Source organism: Amblyomma mixtum, chromosome 7 (genome assembly GCF_055824585.1).
Source record: "Amblyomma mixtum isolate Tamu chromosome 7, ASM5582458v1, whole genome shotgun sequence".
NCBI classification, from domain to species: domain Eukaryota; kingdom Metazoa; phylum Arthropoda; class Arachnida; order Ixodida; family Ixodidae; genus Amblyomma; species Amblyomma mixtum.
The window spans coordinates 45,220,539-45,237,739 of NC_143018.1; the positions used below are offsets into that span (position 1 = coordinate 45,220,539).

Consider the following 17,201-nt stretch of genomic DNA (forward strand, 5'->3'; position numbering starts at 1 on the left):
TCACTTGCACTTCTTGCGCTTCACCTTTTTCACTTTCCTCACTAGCTTCACTTTGCGCCTTGGTTTGCGGTCCTCCGAGTCACTCTCTGAAGACGTGTCGCTGGAGGACGCTTCTCTCCGGCTGCTCGTCTTTGCGGAGGCCTTTTTACTGGGCGATGACTTGTGTCGTTTTTTGGTGTTGGCTTTCTTCTTCTTTGAGGCCTTGGTGGAAACATCGCCGCGTCTTTTTGAACTGCCAGTCGGCGTAACTGGGCTCCGGTGTGACCGCTTGCACCCCTTGGCCTTGCCGCGCTTCGGAGGCGGCGATTGAGACGAGGAGGACGAACTCTCGCTCTCGTCCCCAGATGGCGAATTAATCTGGCGTCTTGAGGGCCTGCAGAAGCCGAGTGTAGGGCACTTTATGAGTTGTCTTGGACATTGTGCAAAAAAAAATCATAATAACCGCTACAACGAATATGTGTGTTCTATAAGAACATGAAAAACCTAAAAACGGCATTTTTTTTTCTTAAACTGCTGCAGAGGTTATAAATAACCAATCCAGAAACATTGACCATAAGAAGTCTGACATTGGTGAAAACAGCGCGAAAGAAGAAGCCCGAAGGCGAAACGAGGAAGTGACAGGAAAGAGCGGTTTTCACCAATGTCAGAATGGACCAACTAGCCCAGCAAAAAGTTCTGCTAGATTACCATAAGAAGGTTTGTGGCTTATGGAGGTTTAAAGTCCCAAAGCGACTCAGGCTATGAGGGACGCCGTTGTGAGGGGACCACCTAGGGTTCTTTAACATGCACTGACAGCGCACACTACACGGGCCTCTCGAATTTCCTCCATGAAATTCGACCGCCGCGGCCGGGACCGAACCCGTGTCTTTCGGGTCAGCAGCCGAGCGCCATAACCACTGAGCCACCGCGGCGTCTGATTGACCATAAAGTGATACACCTTCTTAGCATTACCATTACAATAATTGTGCATCATTGTTCACAGTTCATCGACATTGCTACCGTCTACTGCTCATATTTAGCTAGGTGTACCACCTCGAAGCAAAAAGGCAGACTTAGCAGGTTAACTAAGGAAGTAGTTCCAGAATGCGACAGTCTATTCTGGAGCCTGACTTTGCATAATATCGCGGCCCTATGATTGCATAAGCGCGCACCAAAGCTGTTACGTTTAATATAACAGTAACTGCTTTCGCAGGCGCTAAAAAAAAATCACTCACTTTCGGGTTGTCTTTGATGCGTCTGTCTTGGTAGTTTTCTCGACAGACTGCTTTGGCCTCTTAGTTGGCTTCTTCTTGGGTTTGGATGTCTCCAAGCTGCTACTGCTGGTTTCAGAACATTCACTCCCACGATGGTTTCTTGGAGTAGGTTTAGCTGGTGGCGGTGGTCGCCTCTTTTTTTTCTTCACAGCTCTCAGGGTCGCCTCCGCTAATGACTCCGCTGAAGCTTGGTACTTGACAGAGGAGCTGCTTGCAGTAGAAATATCCTGCTTAGCAATCTGCTTGCGTGATTTCCGGTCTTCCTGGCCTGTTGTCTTAGTGCCTTCTCTATCACTAGAGACCAACGACGGCGTAGCCTCAGCTTTGGCGGGTTGAACTGTCTCGGAACGAGCTTGCGAAGTCGGACGAGCGTTTGTAGATTGTTCGCTCGTTGGCGCTTTCGTGACCGTTTCGACAGGGGTGGGATTTTCGCCGGGCTGCTCTCTCTTCATTGGCTTTCGGTGCCATTGTGTAGATTGTTCGCTCGTTGGCGCTTTCGTGGCCGTTTCGACAGGGGTGAGATTTTCGCCGGGCTGCTCTCTATGCATTGGCTTTCGGTGCCATTGTGTAGATTGTTCGCTCGTTGGCGCTTTCGTGGCCGTTTCGACAGGGGTGAGATTTTCGCCGGGCTGCTCTCTATGCATTGGCTTTCGGTGCCATTGTATAGATTGTTCGCTCGTTGGCGCTTTCGTGACCGTTTCGACAGGGGTGACGTTTTCACCGGGCTTCTCTATCTTTATTGGCTTTCGGAGTCCTTGTGAAGCGTTGAACATCTTAAGGCTCGCAATATTGATGGCAGGCTTATTGATAGTAGTCAATCTCTGATTTTCACGGACGCAGAGAACCTTCGTTTTCGAAGATGTAATTTTTCTTTTAGAGGTCTTTTTGCTCTCTCCTGGTGTAATGGTCCTCGCTTTCGTTGAAATCGACGCTTTGGAACCTTCAGACGCAGAAGGTGTCTTGTTCTTTTCTGTCTTCAACTGTTCCATAGGAGCTAGCGTCACTTCCACGGATTTCATTTCACCCGAAGCACCACGATTCGCTGGCGTCTCCGCTGCTTTAGTCCTTGCAGTATCCTCATACTTCTTTTTGCTTTCATCTAAGGTCTGTTTGTGTCCTCTGATATTTGGGTAACAAGTTTGCAGCGAAAAGTCAGGTAACAAACTGTGTGGTTCTGACCTTGCTGCCTTTTCATTCCTAACTGCATCATTCTCTGCCGACTCTTTGGCCGATAGTCCAGAGACCCCAGCGTTATCATTGACAACCGTCACTTGTTGACCACCATCCTTGGAAGCAAGAGATCGCTTGGAGTCGTACTTAACACTAAGCTCGTTCGTGTTACTTTTGGGGTCACGGTACCTATCGGCAACTTTTCGTCCGCCTTCGTCATTTGAAACTTGTCTAGACGATCTTGACCTGAGTGGGCTGCTCGAACGCTGCGGCTGCTCTTCGCGGTGATGGCGATGGTCACGGTGGTCGCTCAAATGCGAGCGGCTTCGGGACCGTGACTCACGTCGGTCGGAACAACTGCGCGACCTCGACCGGCAGTGAGACCCACTGCGATGTGAACGACCAGACGAGTAGCTGCGAGACCGAGTATAGGACCTGCTGTAAGATCGGCTTCGAGAGTGGCTGTGACCGCGGCGGCTACTTGTGGACCTCGAGCGTGATCTAGACGATGACCTTGAACGCGACTTGTCCCGCGAGCGCGACCGGGACCGGCTCTCTGAGTACCGGCGAGACCTGGAGCGCGACCTGTGGCGTGACCCCGACCGGGATCGCGATGAGTAGTAGCTGCTGTAGGAGTCCGAGCTGTACGACCTTCTGCGACTTCGGCTTCTGCTGCGGCTTCGCCCGTGCCGAGACGAAGAAGACCTCGGGGAATAGCTGTGAGCCCTGGTCGATGCCAGGTCGAGGCGCGAGTTGAACCGCATCGGTAGCGCCTGCTGCTGCTGCGCAACTTCGAATCGCGCCCAGTCGCCGGGCACCTGAGCTTTTTCGAGGTTGTTGGCGAGCTCATTGATCTTGCGACGCATGGCCAGAAGCGCGTTGTGCAGCCGTCCGCTCGAGTGGTTGGCGATGCGCTGTTCGTTGTCGTCGAGGCCGATGCAGAGCTGGCACTCTTCACAGATGTTTTGCTTCTGCTCCTTGACGGGTTCGTTGGGCCTGCGGTCCAGGTACCTGGGACAAAGCGGCAAGCCACACAGCAAGGCTGTGAGAATAAATCTCAGGTGCCACTCTTGCTCATGCGGCGTTCGGCACAAGTTTAAAGCACGCAGTATCATTTTTTTTTCGGCGCCGACTCGAGGATTGTAAGCGGAGACGTGAGAAGGATGGCCAACATCCTTTGACTATTCTTTATCCCACGCAGCACAGGTAATATGCACAATATTGCGAATGGACGGCTTCACTCTGGTCTTTTGTAGGACTAGTATTTGCCAATACGTAACCAATATTGGGTCGATTATTGTGCTGCATGGGATGTGGAGAAGGCAAGCGAAATTGAAGATGCTATGTCGGATGGTACTCTAAGCTTATTGTACCGTTCGACGGTCTATGACGCGCTTTACAATGCCGTCTCACGCATTTGTTGTCCGTTTGCGTGATGGGGCGCCTCCGTTATATCCGATGGCATCGGTTACACCGTAGCTCTCAGAAGTAAGCCTACTCGCGAGCGCTAAATTTTAAGTTTGAAGGAGGGATTTGTGTGCTGCGTGCTTGAAAAAAAAAAAAAAACTTGAATACCGGCGTCCAGAAAGGGAAGCACAGCGTAGTGTTAGTATACCCTGAAGAAAGGAATTGTGGCATTTAGTTCTTTAACTAATGCTCTGAAGACAACAGAACGGCGCGATGCATGACCGCTGAGGCAGCGCGAGCAACGCCTTTGCCACGCCTATGCACCTGCTTTACACTGGTGTCCGAAATTATCTCTAATGTCTCCGCTCACTTTTCGCTGTCAAAACAAGGGAAAGCGGAATGGCTCCGAGTCTCCCGCGTTTGAGTAACAAACCCTTTATACGCGATATTATGCGAAAATCCAAAAGACCCGAGCTTTGTGAGCACGTCGCTCACAAAGCTCAAAATGCTACATTGCGGAACCAAACATTAATTTATCTCTGTTGTACTAGTGCGGTCCCAACTGTGTGCATAAAACTGACGTGCACTGCTGTTAATTCGACGCGCACGATAGCCACCTGTCGTCGAAAAGACCCAAGCCCAGTAGCTGGCGAGAGTATACTGCTGGACACATCGCTCGATTCAAACGGACACTCAATTACTGCTGGGTAGCGTCTGACGGTACTTAAAAGCGCGCTCGGCACACCATCGGACTGCGCTTTAACGTCGATTGACTCTAGACGGAGACTCCAGAAAGTGCCAAAAGAAATTTGCTGATAGGAAATAATGCTAACTATTTACACACGCAGAAGTTGTGGAACAGGGAACTCGTCAGCCACTCGTAATGAAAGCTTCTAATTACCTGCCTCAGAAGTTCTCTCTCTTCGCTCAGTACTACTGTACTGTGCTGGCCTGGGGACTCGCACGTTGGATCACGAGAATCGCGCCAGATGTTCGGCAACTGATTTGGCATTATGCTAGGTCGTTTCTCGCACCTTACGCTGCTTAGTCTCTTTTCAGTTTGCTCACTTCATGGAAAGTTTGTCGATGGGTGCGTTTTTTTTACGACGCGACAAACAGCGTGCTCAGAAAAAGAGAGAGAGAAAGCACGTGTGCAGTATCAAACGCTGGAAAGAGCCTGCAATGACGACTCAGAGACAGTTTATGAATGGAGAAGTGGATTGAGTGACGTTAGAAGTCGTAATATTGTTTGTTTTTTTTTTTTTTTTCGCCGGGTTCTTTTCATGGTCGGCGTTCTGCCCTACGAGGCTATCACCTATTGCGTGACTTCGCAGCTACGGAAAAATAGCTCGTGACTGTATTCTGAAGTCGCTTCATTAGGAGCGACTTGTCTTCCTCTATAGCTGTCAACTTGTCTCTGTGTGGTCTGCTGCACATTAACTAGCCTTTCACTTCGGCAATGGAAATATCGCGCCACTAACGCAAGAAAGGAAAGTTGAAGAAGCGTGACTGTGGTGCCTCAGTGAAGTGTTGCACGCGTGTCTACCGGCTCTATGAAGCTCATTCCTGGGACAGCCTAAGTGTCAACCGCTCCCCCAGTCTGCAGTAAATCTCTCAGTGAGTGCATGCACTTACAATTTTTTTTTTTCAGGTAGTCTACCATCTATAGCCTCTCTAGGCAGTACGTATAGACTATCGTAATTTCTTTAAGTGGTGAGCCAAAACCATCACCCTTGTTTTCATACTACTTTTTTCTCAGTCATCACGCTTCTTAATGTGTTTCTAAATGCCAATCCTTAATTTAAACTCAGTTCATGAGACGCCTGGTGGACGCCATGATGAATTGGACAGTCTTAGCACTTCCAGTGCTGTGTCGTGAATCTCAAGTTCTGTTGTAAACCTGAATCTCTAAGGAGCAACAATAAGTCTGCATAATATCTGAGTCTTCGAAGTTTCGGGAGCGGTGCAGAATACTTTGAGATAGGCGACCATAGATTTACCCAGATGTGTCAGGGGTTCTCTTGATGGCTATAATTTGGGAGCTTGACGTCCACAGCATTTCGAAAATAACCCGTCCTAAGAAGGGCTAGCTTCAGAAGACTAACATGCAGAAAATTTCCAAGCACACACCATATCCTTCAACAACCTTCAACCACGGTTTTAACGCTTACATGATCGCTTCAAGCGACCGCTTAGATGTTTAATGATGGAAAAATAAGGATTTGTTTTTTATTGCAGTAAATATTTCCTATGGCGCTCCCCAAGAGCGATATCTAAACCTCCCCAAAAAAGTCTTCGTGCATATTGGGCTGCATTCATCACACACACACAAAAAAAAAATTAAGCGGGAGTGCATTAAAATACAAGGGCAAGAAAATCACAAAAAACGTACAAACCACAGAACAATGTCCCTACTTACAAACTCTCTGGCAAGAAATAAGCATTACCGAGTGATAGGAGGTACTTACTCTGTTTATTCGAAAGTTTTCTCGCTAAAGAAGACCCGAGGTTAGTGGGTGGTACAATTAGTTCACATTCCGAAAAGAACAATCTTTATTCTATAACAACAGAAAGGTACTCATACAAACCACTGAGCGAACGGGTGCATTGTATGGGATGTCTCTACTTACCGAGGCTCACAGTTGACGCCTACGCGTGACAAGATACCAAGGCGTTTTTCACAGTCATACGAAAGTATACTACTTATTTTAGCAACAAAGAGCTAAATATACCTTGCGGCATACTATCGTACTGAACGATAACACCAGTGAATGGGTTCTCTTTCTGACCATTTTCCCTTAGCCGAGAAGTCTGATTTCTTTGTTCACGGGCTAAAACATTGGAACTTGGGTCGAAAAAAATTGCTACATTTAAAACAACCAATTAGGCCTCTTCGCCGCCATCTTACGAACTAAAAATACTCATATTTGAACAGTGCAGTGAGACATGGATGGAAGCAACAAGAATACACACAGGCGCTGCTCTTGTTGCTCTCGGTTCCTATCTTTTTGCGTGTTCAAATAAGAACTTTTTTACAACGAGGTGAGAACCCGAGTTTATCTGCAGACTTGCAGACTAACAGAGCTTTGCTATTTTTATGAAAGAACAACATAATAAAAATGCAGGTAATAATTGTTTACCTATATTTTACTTGACACCTCTGGCCCTTTCGGCAAGACTTGCACGACCCAAGGACATGTGCACTTATTCGTAGGCAGTTTTTAACACAGACCGCTGTATTTAAAGCTGCTACTTGCCCTAAACTTGCGGACATTATCTTCGAAGAGATGGCGGGCATGATAAAGAAATTAGTGAAAGAAGCTGAAGAAGGAACGCCTGAAAAGCCTGTTTGGTCGAGCGCATTTTCAGATATATATATACTTGAACTGGACTGAGGTTTACATCTCAGGAATTTTCTAGCAGGCAACAACGAATTCTATTTTGCTCTTGGATGCCGTGCTACAAATTGAGAAGTTTATGCCCTTTGTGCATTATTTGCCTGTTGTTCACCGATAGTGCCACCTCAATAATGCCGAACTTACTAGGGACTTTCAGATAGGGTGGCGCTATCGGATAGGGGCATAGGTGAATAGCGGGGGGGGGGGGGGGGGGGGGGGGGGGGCAAATGAGCAGGCTCAGGACAATAACCAGAGGGAGGGGCGTTGTTTTTCATGCATCTAAACAGAAGTTGACGCTGTTATTATTGCACAGTTTAGACAAGGGCTGCGATGGCGCGCATTTTCTTGCTCTCAGGAAAGGTTCCAATTCCGGCGTTAGTCTTCTATGCAGAGGATTTCGGCTCTATGTGTGAATAAAAGTGTTCTGCTGTGTTTTCGGCTGCTGTCTGGTGGAGTGAGCGGCTTTTGTATTTGAAACTTTTCCTCTCTGCGACATGCGAAAGTACTCCGTCGCCAAGCAATTATGCTACAAGCAGTAATTAAACGTCTTTTTTATTATTCAGACCGGATTTAAAAATGAAATAATCAGTGTATGAACTATAGACGTGAAGTTGACGTTCGAATAGAACGCAAGCAGAAAATTACATTTCTCTTTTGAGGCTTCGCTGGGAGGCGCAGTTCAGACCACCAACGGCTAAAACCATTGGGAAGGTTCAGCCCAATAATTGTTCATTAAGTTTAATGGGGTTCGGCACGGAGTTATATAGAGTATTCATTTCGTGGACGAAAATGGAAGGAGAGCTACACCTCATTCTTTTCTTTTCTTCTTCCCAGGTATTTTTTATTTATTTTTTGCTCGTACTTAGATGCCCAGTTTGATCTGAAATGCTCCTGCGACTGCGGGGAAATCAGCAGCGATGAAAGCAACGTATGCCGATAAATTGCAGGCTAAGGGAACTGTGCGTAGGCTATAAGGCGAAAAACTATGCAACCATCAATTTAAGGTCTAATGAGCAGAGGTTCCGCCCTTACAGTGCGCGATTAGGTGCAGTGATGTTATGGAGGTTCTCAATAGAAGAAAAAACAAAAGCCTGTTAGTGTAGCTGTCCAGCATGTTCCATAAAGCAATTTTTTTCGTTATAGCATGACATCAGGTCTTTATACAAAGCTAGGCCCCACATTTTCAGCTGCCGAGCCACGCCTGACTGGACTGATTAGTATCGGCGCCGCTAACAAGCCTCCTCATCACAATAATATTGACGACGTCAACTCGAGACTGTAACCGAAAACATGCTGCTTGCATTGCGTCAACATCAACGATCATCATCCCAAAGTCATCGAATGAAGCATCGTAGCAAGCTTATAAGCAAGTCTGACTGGCTATCACCGCTGTCAACGCATTGCATCGACTGAGTATGGGCAGGTAGCTGCTGTAGTGCGTTCAAACGGATGTTAAGATGAACTGACTTTTACGGCCCAGCTAACCTGCACCGAAGTCACCCAAATACAAGAAACAAGGCTTCATTTTGGGAGCCACAGCTAAAACGAAGTGTCAGTTGAAATGCTCGGCTACAACCAGCACAAAGACAACACTCAGGTTCTACTCCGGTTTAAAAAACAAGTTTTTACAAACAAACGATGCTATTGGTTTTCTTCTTACCCACATAAAAAATTTCCATCGTATAATGAGAATTAGACAACTTACAGCTTGCGGAATTTATTGGCTAGCATAACTTGCAATCTTTTCTCACGGACTAACTACAGTGGAGCTCAACTCGGGAAAGGCAAAAGGCTACAGCTAATAAAACACGAAGGACTCACTTCTCGATGCGTGTGCGACGGCGCTTGAGGCGCTCGACGTCCCTGATGACGGCCAGCGCCTCCTGCACCTTGCCCTTGTTGCCCAGCTCTTCGGCCTCGACGAGCTTCTTGTCGACCAGCTCGCCGTAGGCCTTCAGCTCGGCCTCCTTGTCGCCGATGCGGCCGTTCCAGGCGTTCGACTGGCAACGCGTCAGGCGGCCCTTCTTGGCACGGTCCATGATCTCGCACGAGCGGATCACCTGGCAGAGAAGGAAAGGAAATAGTAGTTACGTGCATTGGTGCTCTACCCATGGTCAATGCACGTCCGCAATAATTGTTTTCTTCCGTGTTACTTGATGCCAGTTATGCTCAGAGTTTGCTCTTGTGTGCTCAGCTGGATTCCTTTCGGACTCGTGCTCTTAGAGGCAGCGTTTTTCCGCATACACCGCACGTAACTACTCATTTCGTCGTCATCTGCGCCCAGACCGCCCAGAGCAACGCGTGTGTTGCTGTTGTAGTGTATATATCAGAACAGAGAGCGCGCTACACTACATAATAAATCGTGTGGTACACCATAGCTCCCGAAATGTCATGGGTGTGATCACGGGACATATTATTAGAAAACATTCGATGAAAATTTTAAAACATGCGCCGAGGCTTAATAAATTGGGCATACAGCAGCTGCGCCAATTGTTTTACGTTGTGGAGTTTTTCTTGCGAACACGAATGTGCGGGGTACAGGTCCTAAGATGCGTTCACGACCGAGAGGACACGCCTATATTTAATCGAGATGGGGCTGGAAGCCGCCTACTTAGTACCGCGTTTTGTTTAAGTTGAACGTATGACTGACTAGCAGTTTGGCGAAGGTGTGCACCTTCCATACGTTAAAGGGACACTGAGGAGAAATTGAAGTTGGCTTGTATCGACAGAATGCAAGCTCCTGATTACTAAAACGCCACTCATACTGACAACAAAGCTCTTGTAACGTAGAAAAGAGCAAGAACCAAAATACAGGTATCGCCGCCACAGGCCAAACTCGTAAGTACAAGCGTGATGACGTCATAGGACAAAACAGTGTTGCTAGAACCAATGGTTCTAGCAACACTAGACCACGAGAAGCCACGAATCACTGAGGCGCACCCAATGCATGCGCAAATCTCTTTGACGTCGCCAGATGGCGCCACGTACCCGGCAGCTACGCGCGCGCCTGCAGCATCGGGACCAATCAGCGCCTGCTCACCGGCGGTAGGCGGCCTCCCGGTATTCCGCTAACGGTAACAAGGTACACGGTATGCTAATGGTGTCTATTTGCTAGAATTTCGTTGACGACTTCGAGAACGGGATCCGTCGTAGCGCTGGCAAAACGCCGGTGCAAACGTAAACGAAGCGACGGTAGCGACGGCCGCAATAGCCGATAGATGCCTTCAACGTGCGGCCGGCAATAGCTTTCTTTTCGGCTGCTGCCAGGCCGCACTGCTGGCCGAAAGAAATCACGGAGTCTGCGTTACGTCATGTGCATGTCATGCTTCACGTCACTTAGTCCTGTGTCGTCATAAGAGAATCCCAAGTTTGAGTCAGAGCGGCGGGAAAAACTTTTTCAACTTCGAATCCAAATTTCTTAGAAATAAATGCATCTTTCGCTGCCGGCCAAGTGGCAACAAAGCCATGAAATGCCGAACTATCGGATTTTGCTGTAAAAAAACATATTAATAGAGCTCTCCTCACTGTCCCTTTAAGCGGCGATTTGCTCGTTTTTTTTTTTTTGAGAAAGAGCGGAAGAATAAACGGCAAGAAGGAAGAATTGTGTTTGGAGACATGGGGCGTGCCAGTGCATCGCCAGACGATAGACGTGCGCTGGGAGGAGAATCAACGGCGTTGTGATTTTTATCGAGAAAAAGAAGAAGCAACAAGGAGGCCTGGAGGCTGTCATTCTGCTACATCGATCACGCACATGCTTCTAAAATGTTTGCAGTGCGGTAACTCGAAATTGAGTTTATAAAGACACTGCTCTTGCGTTCTGTCGAGCCCGTTACTTTCAGTAAAAACAATACCTTCAAAAACAATTACGGATCTCTAATCGTGCGCACAGGTTGAAACCGACGACCGGCTCCTACTTTTCCGCGCACTGTTTTCAAAGCGTAACCGCTTGTACAGCAGTTTTGTTGTGTTTAACAGTTGTGAGCAGAGGTACGTACGTACGGAGGCATATGGTGCCTTCTTCCATAGGCGTGCACAGGTCTGTCGATGAGGGAGGGGGTGGCGGAGAGGATGTTTAAGGTTACGCCTGTTCATGTCCCGTGGGTAGAAGGGAACGTTACGGAACAAAATTTGCGCTCCTGCCTTGATGGTTATAGGAGGGCCGCTGCACCATTCCCCCTCTCCTCGCCCCCCCCTTCCCCCTCTCCTTTTGTGCGTGCCTATGCCTTCGTTTAAGAGGTAAAACGTAGTGATACTCTCCCTCCAGTTGTGTTCAATTCTTACCATTCACCTGCCGAAATGGTTGAGCGGGGACGTGGGCTCTTAAAAAGGAGCAAAAATGATCAAAATGAAACAGAATTTGATTAAAATATGCATTTCATCGCTTTCCATAGATGTAACTCCACATCCTAACCTAACGCATATGTCGTGATACAGACACTTATCGCTATACAGTCATGTACAGGCCTTTTCTACTCGGTGTTCATGGTTGAAATGTGCGTACTCTTAGTCACCTGAGGCGGGCGCTTGTTTGAGAACCGCACCTCTCTTATGTAGGCTCTTGGTTTTTTAAAATATTGTTTTTCCAGAAATGAGTTGCTGCATGGCAAAACTTATGCGACAAAGGTGTATGCAAGCGGAAAAGTGATTTTCAAGGGCCGAAGGCACAGCTACATGGACGTCGCAATTACGAACAATGGGTTAATATCGACCTATTCGCGCAAAGAAATATCAGTACTGGAGCATTTTTGCAGTTCGCAACCAATTATTTTGTAACATTGCAATAGTAAGCAAGAGCCTTCACCATTAGGCGACGTTAAATCATTTTCACTGTCTCTGGGCTGTGCGCCCCTCATTTCTGACAAAGGCTTGCACATCAACTGCGGTGTCTTCGTAAAAACCGAAGAGATCGACCAGTGTGACACACTCATAACATGAAGCCGATTTGCTAACCGAAATTATTCAAGCAGCAAAAACCATTTTGGGCTATCAGTGGCATGCCATTCCGTTTCAATGAATATCCTGAGAGCAATCACATAGGATCACCTCGAATGCTGGCATCAAAACATCCATGTAAAACCAGCGGTAAAAGTTAATTTTGCCGCGAAACTGACCTCATCCGAATTGTCTTTTGACTCGCTCTTCAGATTCTTCAAATTTCCTGACGGGATACAAGGCTGCAACTTGAGACTGTCGCAAGAAGAAAATATACGGTATCACTGCCATTTTAACCCGTCTCTGCATGCCATTGAACATGAACCGGATTTTCAGCTTGTACAGTGTTGTTCAAATGTTCCTGGGGCACAAGGTCTGCTTTCGAGCATTTTAGTGGAGCAATTACGAGATCCTCGAAGCTCCAAATCTCTGCAGAAGATAGGAGTAGTCTCATCAGGACTTTTGAGGACCTTAGCAGTAGCTTTACAGGCGCAGTAACTGATCGACTATACTGCTCAAAAGCAGGTCATGTTGTGACCCGGGAACTTTTGAACAAAACTGTATATCCAAAAGCTTATCGCTTGAAGCGCTTGTTTGCACACGTTTGTGCACGATACAAATAGGCTAGTTAAAAGATTGGTCGTGGGGTGCCGCCACTGTCAGCTAGCGCCTAGCTCGTCTACGGCGCTTCTAAACGCAGTTGAAAGCGACTTGGCCGCCATGCAGAACTTAATTAGCAACTCATTCTAGTTCTACGAACACTGACCGGCATGCTAATACTACGGCCGCACCACTCCACGACGGAATTTGCGTGCATGTGGGGCAGATAGGCTGACAAGTGACCCTACTTGTATTAACGGTAAGTGTGTTGACGAAGTGGAAGAAAAAGAAGTGAGAAGCATAGAGAAGAGGAATCGGTTCTCTCAGTTGTTGTTGTTCTCAGTCCACCAGCGGCCCCCAGAACTTTCATGCACAGGCTATATCGTGATAGAGGCATGTGCAGTCGCACGCCCCATGCCAGCGAGGTCACAAGTCCAGCAACCAATTCGTTTGTAGACTGTGTGCGATAAAGTGACTTGATGCATTTGAATTCAAAGGTTAATCTAACTACGGAGGAGTCTGTAGTCAGCAACTTATTATCCCTTGGAACTGAACAGAACTGTTGCATTGGCTCTCGAAATTGCGCAGCCAGGCAGGAGTGTTTGGGATACATAACCACCGCTGCAATATTGAGCCGAAAATAAAACAAACGCGAAAGGGGTAAACAAATAATACCTTTTGGAGGTAGGTGAGTACAGTGAGCTCGTAGAAACGGTGCTGGTTGGAGCGGACGGTCTTGGAGCTGCTCTCGTAGTCCGCCTTGAGCGCGTAGTTGTGGATCTTGGAGCAGGCGCCCATGGACATCTTGGTGCCGGCGAGCGCGTCGTGAGGACACAGGCCGAGCAAGAAGCAGCGACACACCTTGGGGTCCGAGTAGTGGATGGGGTTCTTGACGCCGTCCCAGCCGGTACCCATGAGCTCGTCGAGCTTCTGGCGAATCTGGTCCTTCGCCGACATGGCCGGGACGTGTCCGCCCGCGGGTACCGCGGGATGGCGGGCGCCTGAGCAGCAAGCCGCTCCCGATGCGAGAGCAGTGGGCGGAGCGAAAGCTAGGCGAGCAGTGTTCCAAGAGCGCAGAGCTGCGGACCGCTGGTCTTGAGACTGAAGGAGCCCTGTGAGCGTGCCACGTGCGGCGGCTGTCTCGTACCCGCGAGCTCCTTCTGCTTCGTCTTTTGTGCAGACGCCGTATTCGCATCATCCGGTGTGGAAAAATACCTGAACACTGCAGCCTGTGCTCGTGAACTAATGTTTGATGTAATGTTTACTGAGCTCTTCGCCGCCTAAGAATGAGCTCTTAAATACCGTTGCTTGGAGTTTGTTACCTGGTGGCGAAAACCTGGCTTTACCTGCGAGCGCTTGTCTTTACGGCGCTTACCTTTTGGGCATGACGTCAGTACTGAGCCCAGAGTTATTTGCTTAACTTCGTAACAGCAAGTCCCGTCCCGTTTTAATTAATGAGACTACTGCTTGAATATTATTGTACCTTTCTGTCCTTGATTGACACGTTTTAACAAAAAATAGCCTTTTACTGAAATAATTTTTAACGTTTACAAAGATGGTACAGCTTAAGTCAAGGACAACACAGCGAGCAATGGAAAGATTGGTATATTGGTTTATTGGGGTTTAATGTACCAAAGCGACTAAGGCTATGAGGGACGCCGTAATGAAGGCTTCAGAAATTTCGACCACCTGGGGAAAGAAAAATGATACGTGTAACGCTAAGAGATCGGAAGCGGTGAAGTAGGTGAGGGAACAAACGCGGGTTAATGACACCATAGTCGAAAATGGTGGTAAAATATTTTAATGAAATTGTTTAGGAGGTTGTAGCGGCTGTTGGAGCCCTCAGTCCGGAACCCCATTGACGTAGGCTGCTGTCCGGGCTCTTTCGATGTGTTCTTTTTCACTCGTTTCGTCCGAGCTGGAAATCAAGAGGAAGAAATGAGCTTGGGCCGGGCATGTAATGCTAAGGCAAGATAACCGTTGGTCCTTAACGGTAACGGAGTGGATTCCAAGAGAAGGCAAGCGTAGCAGGGGGCGCAGGAAGTTAGGCGGGCGAATGAGATTAAGAAGTTTGCGGGGAAAGACCGGGTTAATTGGAGATACATGAGAGAGGCCTTTCCCCCGCAGTGGGCGTAGTCAGGCTGATGATGATGATAATGAAAGATGCAGCTTTTTCGGACCTATGCGTTTCTATAGGTTACTAAAGCGTGCGCGGATTTTCGCGCCTTTGTGTTAGACTCAAAAACACAAATTACGTCCATTCTACCTGAGTACAGAGATGGATTGATTCGTTTCTTTCTAATAATTTGCAGAAATTGCGCTGCGCTCAGCAGAAAACCTGAACACCTTGTTCAAACTGGTACGTTGAATAATGTCAGCGGGTTTCTCACTTTCGAACACCTTTTAAAAAGAGGCTTCGGCTTGAGTAATTAGTCTTGTAAGGCAGGAGCTTGTATTGGTGTTTTTAAGGCTTGTGGCGCCTCATATTATGTCCATGAGTGTTCTTACTGCATACTGCGTAAATTCTCGCTAGTTTCTTCTTAGACCGCACGGCACACTATTGTGTGAGTCAAGGGGTGTGGAAAGATGAAGAAGAAGGTTGCATAATATTCCACAAGTGGAATCCGTTAAATATCTAGGGGTACCTTATCACCCAGCATTAGATTCGACCCTTCATATAACGAACAACGTGCTTAAAGCAGAACGCGCTCTATGCCGGCTGACACGAATCGCCAATAAAAAGCTTGGGATGCGCCGCGACGCATTATTGTTATTATACAAAGCTTATGTAAGACCTATACTTGACTGATTGCATTCTGTTCTCTGGTAACGCAAACTACAAGATTCAACCCTTAATCTTACTAGAAAGGCGAGCTCTACGCCTCTGCCTTGGTCTCCCAAAATCAGTTTCAAACGCCCTGCTTTATCTCGAAGCCAGTAATCTTGATCTAATTTCCAGCTTTCAAATACTCACGGTGCGAACTTTCGTCAGGTCATTGGACCTGATGACTGTTGTCAGTACTCGGCGGGTTCGATCCCGGCCGCGGCGGTTGAATTTCTTTGGAGGAGAAATTCTAGAGGCCCGTGTACTGTGCGATGTCAGTGCAGGTTAAAGAACCCCAGGTGGTCGAAATTTCCGAAGCCCTCCACTACGGCGTCTCTCATAGCCTTAGTCGCTTTGGGACGTTAAACCCCATAAACCAAACCAAACCTATTTTTGTGTCTCAGCCCGCCTTATTCTTTTATCACCATTGACCACGTTATGAAATGCTACAAATTACCTTAACGCGGAACCTTTTAACACCAATTGGTGTTGACCTCAATTCTTTGCAGTGGGTTGACGACACGCCAGCAGCAGTGGAATTCCATTTTGTCCACATCTTCCCATCTCATGCGAAACACATGCCCACGAACATTTTAAACGGTATTCTTTCTAGTTAGCGGAATACCCCCATCATGTGGTGCTTTCTGCGGATGCCTCCGTCACCTGCCAAAAAGCTGCAGTTGGCATCTTTGCGCAGGATCTGGCATGGAGCTATTCTGTCCGCATCCCAGATTATACTCCTATATTCTTTGCGGAATTTTTGGCTCTTGGAATGGCCCTGCACAAAATTTCATGTCATGTATCTCACGTTATCATCCTGGTTGATTGTTTGTCAGTTCTAGTCTCCCTTGAAACTTCACAAAAAGATTTTCTGAGCTGTTTCCTGCGATTTTTGTCCCATCCACTTTGAAGGAGGTCCGTATTGTCTGGGTTCCTGGTCATGCAGGCATTCATTCAAACTAGGTGGCTGATTACTTAGCAAGGTCAGCTCTTGACGGATCAGTGACTCATCCTGTCCCGAATTTCAGTCTGCTGGCGATTTCCAGGTATCAGCGGTTCCAACACATATCAGTCAGGTTACGCGATCCCTTACAAATACCACTGATTATCAGCACTTAGCATATAAATGGAACGTCCGTTCCTGTAAAACCAGGCTGTGTGAGGTATCATTGACGCGGTTGCTGTGCAGGATTCACAGTTTATTTATATCTATACAGACGTGGGTAGTCACCGACAAAACTATGTGACTCATGCGGGGACGTTGAATCTGTAGACCATTTCCTTCTCTACTGTCCAAAGTTCGCACTTCAAAGAAGGATTTACCTGGAGGTCCCTCTCTCCAGCTTAGGGCTCCTGATAACTCTACGAGTGTTATTATCGTTCGGTGCGAGCACCGAAGTATTTGCATTGGGTTCAATTTGTGGGAATCTCCACGATGACATAATTGCAACTGGTTGTTGTTGTTGTTGTCCTCTTTTTCTTTTCTTTTCACCAAAATGTACTTTATTATTTAACTTTAAATATTCTTCTGTTGTTTTTCATCGATACACTTTTCAAAATTCACGCTTGGCTCCTATATTCTGTCACAGTCCTACGGAAATTTCTTTGTTTACGCCA

General features: G+C 47.4%; 1 protein-coding gene across 1 annotated transcript; it reads right to left on the minus strand.

Annotated features, from left to right (window-relative positions):
* Positions 1-13,717, minus strand: LOC149335882 (uncharacterized). The gene is made up of 5 exons (XM_089554582.1): positions 13,436-13,717; positions 9,050-9,288; positions 1,967-3,434; positions 1,215-1,690; positions 1-373 (listed from the first exon to the last, which is right to left on the minus strand). Exons 1-5 carry the CDS (start codon positions 13,715-13,717, stop codon positions 1-3), a joined length of 2,838 nt encoding a protein of 945 aa, XP_089410708.1.
* Between the last annotated feature and the right edge of the window lie 3,484 nt (positions 13,718-17,201).

Bases quoted from the DNA above. Each gene is read 5' to 3' on its own strand.
- LOC149335882 (XM_089554582.1), bottom strand. From the start codon at position 13,717: ATGTCGGCGAAGGACCAGATTCGCCAGAAGCTCGACGAGCTCATGGGT. The intron at 9,289-13,435 runs GTATTATTTGTT...CTTCTCTGCCAG, and splicing joins TACTCACCTACCTCCAAAAG to GTGATCCGCTCGTGCGAGAT. The intron at 1,691-1,966 runs GTCACCCCTGTC...AAGAGAGAGCAG, and splicing joins TAGAGAAGCCCGGTGAAAAC to CCCGGCGAAAATCCCACCCC.